The 6,848-nt window shown below is 37.5% G+C and overlaps 1 protein-coding gene across 1 annotated transcript; it reads left to right on the top strand.

Moving 5' to 3' along the window:
• The first annotated feature begins 1,449 nt into the window (after positions 1-1,449).
• LOC306822918 (transmembrane protein 233) lies at positions 1,450-6,848 on the top strand. Its single transcript, XM_079342219.1, has 3 exons — positions 1,450-1,852; positions 2,850-2,984; positions 3,889-6,848. The coding sequence occupies exons 1-3, from the start codon at positions 1,667-1,669 to the stop codon at positions 3,898-3,900; spliced, it is 333 nt and encodes a 110-aa protein (XP_079198345.1). The 5' UTR covers positions 1,450-1,666; the 3' UTR covers positions 3,901-6,848.

Genomic DNA, 6,848 nt, shown 5'->3' with positions numbered 1-6,848 from the left:
TTGTGCGCATACATCAAGGTGTAATATGGAACTACTTTTTGGCAAACAAAGGAGCATTTTGTTTGCTGTTTTTCGGTACTGAAAAAAAAAAAAAAGACTGCCCTGTTCCACTTTGGCTCCCCTGCCTCCCTCCTATTTCATTTTTAGATTTCACTCATTTGTCTCATCTGGAATGACTTGTTATTGTTTCTATACAGTTGCTGCTCCGTGTAGTGATGAACACAGGGGGTGTGGGCAGGGAACCAGAAATGGAACAGGGTCTCGCTCCCGGTCGGCTCTGATATAGGACCTCAGTCCAGACGACACTGACTGGCAGGAAAAGTCTGAAAGCTGGATCAAAGTCAACACTTGCAAACAAGAGAAAGCCTGTTTGTTCAGCCTCTTCTTACTGCAGCCTGTTTGATGTTCAGCACAGCAGAAAACTTCCTGATCCAGCCAGTAGTTCCTCTGTCAGAGCGCTTGGGACACGACAAAAAAAACTACTGCTGGACACCAACACTGTAACTTTTTAACTTACAATAAAGCAATAAGTTATTTTTTACCTTACAAATGAAAATAGTACTATTATTGGTAATAGCAGACGCTGTGTGGATAAATCTGCGGCATTAAGACTTATTTTCAGAAAATAAGAAACTATATTTTTCTGTTTTGAGATCTCGTTCCCCTTGTATATTGATTTTAATGATGTATTTTGTTGTCTTGATGTAAGGAAAAGGGCCAATGCTTTGGATGGAGCTTGTAGCTCTACATGAGCTAAGTTGAAGTTTAACATTTGGGATGTCCCCTGCCAAGCTTTATAGCAATGCTTTTCTTTTTTCCTTGTTTTTTTTCCCCCTGATAATTTCAATTTTAAAATCCTAATAAATTATTCGAAAGCATTCAAATGCAGTTGCTCTTATTACTTTTTTTATGCAAACACACTGATGCCAGATTGTTTACCCTGTGCTCATATGAAATCTCTGAGTGAAAGGCAGACATTAAGGCAATGGAGGTTATTACATTTCAAATTTACTGTTAACATAGCTTAATTCCCCGGGTGAAAAACTTTTTGATCATAGTCGGCTTTCAGCGAGAAGAGCAGAAAAAAAAAATCTTTATTTTTTAATATGATGTTCTGGTACTAAAGGTTGGTCAGAAAACAAACGCATAGAGAAGACATCAGCTCTCATCCAGATTATAAGAGTCATATTAAAATTCTCAGAAGTGGTTGTTCTGTCTAAGCTCGCTGGTCATTTCTGTACCTTCGTGACCATATGCAGCCTGAGAATATCCCTGTATTCAACTGACCAGTGACTGAACCAAACTAAAAAAAGAAAAGCTTATTCTCTAAACACTCAGTATTATTCATATCAGCATGTTGTGTGTGTGTATCTGTGAGGTGCTTTCAGTTGTAAACAGAGTCTGATCCCTCACATTTGTTCTGGAGGGAGGCCAGCAGGGTTAGTGATCCTCTTCCATCCGTCTACTGCTCCCTCCCTTCAAACAAACTTCCTCAAAGAGGACTCAAATCATTATCAGACATAACAACCAGACTCTCGAACTCCTGGCTTTTTTGGTTAAAACTTGGATTTCTGTCAGTTTTTTTCTTCCTTTGTGACTTCTTATCCCTTTAACTTTTTGTTTCTTTTTTTCTACCACCGGTGTTTCCCTGCTTTCAGGCACCATCATGTCTCTTGGAGTATTTAATTCACAAGGCAAAAATTCGTTGAGTGGGAGTGTGTTTTTTGACCACAGTTCAATAGAAGAACAAGGACCTCCACCTCCTCTCCGTAGCTACCTTTGTTTGACTATTTTCACCTGCTTTTGTCCTGCATATCCGGTCAACATTGTGGCCCTGGTCTTCTCTATCATGGTGAGCATGTAGCATACCTAAAGTAGCACTTGATGAATATAAATCATTTTGCGGTATATCTATGCAGGCCTACTGTATATGTGTCAGAGAGATTTAAGTTTAGCTCTCTATTCAGGGTTTGACTTTTTATTTTCGTTACACTATCTTCTGATATGATGTGCTGTAAGGAAGTGTTGGACACTAAATATGACTGAGTCACACACACCTGTTCTGCCCATCAAACAAACCAACACCATGTTCCGTTTCGGGAAATGACACCAGATTATCCATTTAGAAAACTGATATTATTATTATTATTATATTTACATATCACAAACCAAACTCTAAGTATGGTTTTATAACCATACTGGTAATCTGTCTTCAGCCCAGCCCAGGCCCAAGTGTTCTTATGCTAACAATTTAAAAGTTACTGAAAATAAATTTAGATGAAGGCTTAATAAATACACTTCACCTTTAAGATATAACTTAAAAATGACCTGCACTCTGCTCTTCCATGTTGGAAATCGCAGGTCTACAAAATGTGAGGACCTGCTTGTTCAGAGTTCACATGTAAAGGCAATTTAAGCAAATGACTCTTGATAGTTGTGGCAGAACAATTTAAATACATGATGAGTCCTAAATCCTGTGAGACTTCATTCTGTTTATCTTGCCAAGAATGTAAATTGTGTACCTAATATTAACTAACTCTAGCATAGGAATGGAGGCCGCCAATGTTGAAAAACTTCACCCACCGGATATAGGGTCTCAAGGCAATTACATCAGGTCACATAATAGTCACCAGTGTCATGAATACCTATCGCTTAATGAAAGATTTATTTGGACAATTTAAAGATTACTAACTTAACTTTCAAACAATGATTATTTTGTAAATCTCACTTTCATTATCTTGACTCCTGATTTCTTCAAGATCAGCCAACCAGTAGTGTCACAGGTTTTCTTTTTAAGTACAACCCTCAAACATATTGGCTGTATTTTTACAGTGATTTCTCATTCACAGTCAAGGAACAGCTATTATCAGCGTGACTATGACGGCTCGAGACGGCTGGGAAAGAACGCTCTTTATGTTGCTGTTGCCTCCATCGTCATTGGCCTTCTTATCATCGCTATCTCCTGCATTGTTCATTTTACTACTGTAAGACTCACTTCTCATTATATTCATTCTTCATCAGCATGGGGTAATTGCATGTATAGCTGGCATATAGGTTGACATTTCTGACAATTAACCCTTTCAATGTCATTAATAAAATGTAAAAATCACTTAGATTGAAGTATTTCTCGACAAACAGACAAACAGCTTACTTTCAAAGTGTCATTTTCAGAATAAAACAATGTTGTTTATTGAATATATCTGTATTAGGAAACATGAACTATAATCTACCCCATTAAAGTGATCCTGCATTTTTAATATCGTGACAATAAAGGCCTATTTAATTGCCAAACCAAAATGTTAACTAATGGATAATTTTACTTAAAATAAAGGTTAAATATATAAAATATATAAAAATAACGAATGTACCGAAAGTATTTCTTTGTTACTTCAATAGTGTATGACCAACAGTGTGCACAACGAAGAAAGAACAGGATTACCAACTGGGATCGCTCACACTAGAATGCTGCTAGACCAACATCAAATGCTAAAAACACATTCCTAATCAGCTGTATGACTGCTGCTGTAAATTATAAATGAGAAGGTACTGAATCATTTTAGTTTTAAGCCTTAGCTTACCAAGGTCAGCTATTTACTATGGTGACAGGTTAGGCGAGGCCTGCCTGTGAGCTTATTTTGCGAACAAAGTAAAGAGTAAAGAGAGTTGTTTTTTTCAAATTGGCACTTCGAGACACCAAATGTACGCCACAGTAACATCTCACCTTCTAGATGTATGTCACAGAGGTGTAGGTGGGATAAAGTAATCTTACCTCAGTGCTACAACTGGTTCAGAATTACTTTGACATTGATTAACAGATGCTGGTGAACATCATGTAATCAAAAATGTTCTTCAATGAGATATTATATGTTTTTTGTGTTTGTGTTACAGATGGATTTTTAATGCTTTAGAAGTTAAGAGAGGGGAAAAAAAGAGAAAAACGATATTGGAACAGAGACGATCCATGTTGTGGATGGGCTGAGGTGGTTGGTTAACCATCCGCTGATGAAAGGACTTCAAAGTGTTTCTCACTTCCTCTCACATCTTCTGTTCTTCATGTTGGATAAAAAGGTCTCTAAAATTGGTTTAAATGCAGGGTTGGTACTTTTCTCCAGATACACATTAAGATTTTGGTTGAAATTGTCTTTAGGTCGTGACAGGAATTTATAATTCATGTGCTCTGACAAAAATCCAGTTGTAAACTTGTAAAAAGTTCGGCCAATGGCTGTACTTGGTACGAGTTTTATGAACCAATCATGCCTCTCTGTCTCCTTGCTCGTTCTCTAACCAAGGCATGCAGGAGCCCACACTCAAAACATGAGCTGAAATCCACTTCTGGACCAATGGCGCTAGTGCAGTTAAGTGAGGGGCGTGGCTTTTGAGGGAGCACAGAGGGGAGGGGGTGGGTGAAGAATCAAAATCATGCTAGTTTTCTAAAATTATACCCTGCCTTTATGTATACATTTTAGTGCCTTATGTGAATTATGCTTTGAACCAAAATGGCAGCTTTTGACAAAGTTTGGGAAATTCATGGTTTACTGCAAGTCTGTGTTTGGCTGTGAACCCCATGTAAAGAATGTTTTTTCCACTATTTTCTTAAAACGTTGAAACTATTTGTAGAATGAGGCCACAACAAATATCTGTTTGCCTAAGGGCTTAAATGATTACATTCAAAAGAAATATCTAATGCTATTGATATTTTGTGCTACATTTATAATAATTACATAGTGTCTGTAATTAATTATATTAAACTAAGTTTGTTATATACAATCAATTGTTTTCTGTCAAGTGTTGATTAAAAGTGAATGTTTTAAAGAGAGAGACCCTGCTCCCACCCTTAAAAGAAGAAACAAAAACAGCTGCAAGAGAACCATAGAGAGACATTTATTTTTCTGTGGGGAAGTTTTTAATTCCTTCCTTCATATCAGTCGACTTGTGTTCAAAGCTACATTAAAGAGGTCAACACAAACAAAAAGATTGTTGTCTTAATATAACTGAGATTTTCTAATACCCCAACTCCTTGTCTATTATTCTATAATGGGTATTTATTGTATAATAATTAAGATAAGCAAAAGGGACCTGGGTCAATGTAAAATATATTTCTTTCCCGATAGTTCACTCTGAAACTTCTTGTTGGCCTTACTGACTTTAATCTGTGTTGGACATGTTTTTGAAGTCTGATATGTAATAACATGCTAGTCTACAAATAGAAGATGTTCCCTTCAAGTTGCAGGTTGCCCAGCATGTCACATGAGTCAGCAGAACTGAACCTGCTGCGAGGTAACAAAAACTAATCTAAGTATCATTGGAGGTAAAGATAGATCTACAGTAATAATTCAGACGTGTCCAAGCAGGAGGATACTTGATGTCCATTTAAATATATTATTTTTTTATTTCAGGCTGTTGTCATGCAGTCCTTTTTAAATCTTTCTAGAAACAGACCTTTTTGTGTCACCATTACAGATTAATGCTTTGCCCAACACTACAATAAAATGTATTGCTTGACTTAGGTTATGTGCTGTACAAACCTCTTCTCTTACAACAATCTTCAGTGCAGGTGTTCTTGAAAGCTGTCTCTTATGTAAACTCAACGGCTAAATTTCAGCGGTTTTTCACTGGCACTCACACAAATGAGTTTTGGCAGTAATCTTGTACGATTACGTCCCATTTGTTGAGAGAGAAATGCAGTGTTTGTAGTGTCACCTCTTTGATGTCACACCAAAGCAGAATTTGAGAGAACAAGAAGAAAAATGAAACGAGTGCAGGGATTAGGTGACTTGAAAGCAACCTCAGATAATGCAGGAATTAGAGCCACTTTGTGACAGGAAAATGATTCCCTCATTATGTAATGAAGCTCCTTTGTACATAAAAAGTACTCACAAACATGTTCAATTAATAGCTTTCAATCACTTTTTCAGTTTCCATGAAAAGGAGATGCTGAGGTTCAGCGTTGAATCACCTGTAGCTGTGCTCAGAGCTGTCCCTAACCCACTTGGTGCCCCATAGGCAAGATTGTAGCTGGTGCCACTGGTATTGCAACCAATTCCACCTTCAATCACAGTATTCATACACTTGAAGAAAACTGGCTTTGTTTGAACTGATATTTATCAGTGTGGTCAGTGTCACTTCTGATAACTCGTCTGAACTCCTCCCCCGCAAAGAGCAGGTAACGAGCAGCGGTGTTGAACAGGGAGCAAGAAAATAGAGCCTTAGGAAAGGAAGTTATGTTTTCTTGGCTTCTTCTGTTATATTAATGAATATTAGCATGCAAATCACATTACATAAAATAGCAAATAAGAGTTAAACACATTTCCCTTTTTTTTCCATCTTATTATCTTCAACTTTCCTTCCTCACTCATTTCGGGTGCCAGAACACTCCCTTTGAATGGTCAGCATTTGCCTACACTGCCTATGCCACGGGCCGGTCCTGGCTGTTCTGTTGTGCTGCTAGCTGCACTACAGCCAACACATTTGGCGAGCACTCCATGACTCACATGAAGTACTTATAAATGGCCCTCTCTGTTTCCATTAGATACAGCATCCATGTGTACATATCCTGTGACACATTCCTTCCTGCGAGCAGCAGTTTGTTCCAGTTTGAATAAATGAAAGAGTATAACTGTGGTAAAGAAGGAGTTAAGACAGGGAAATATGAACTTGTATGAAGGAACTCGACACAAAATTAGTCCCCGGAATACTTTTGATGAAAACTGTTTGGGAGTCATTTGGCAGAAGATACTGAATAAATGTTTTCTAAATAACAAATGTGGCAGCAGGTGCAGCTAAATTATCTAATTGAATGTTTGATTGTTATTTTTGACAAGAATCCTGAATAAACATTGGAACACACA

This window comes from Symphodus melops, assembly GCF_947650265.1.
Source record: "Symphodus melops genome assembly, chromosome: 4".
In the NCBI taxonomy this organism is placed as follows: domain Eukaryota; kingdom Metazoa; phylum Chordata; class Actinopteri; order Labriformes; family Labridae; genus Symphodus; species Symphodus melops.
The sequence above is the reverse complement of the archived record's forward strand: the minus strand, read 5'-3'. Positions and strand labels throughout refer to the sequence as shown.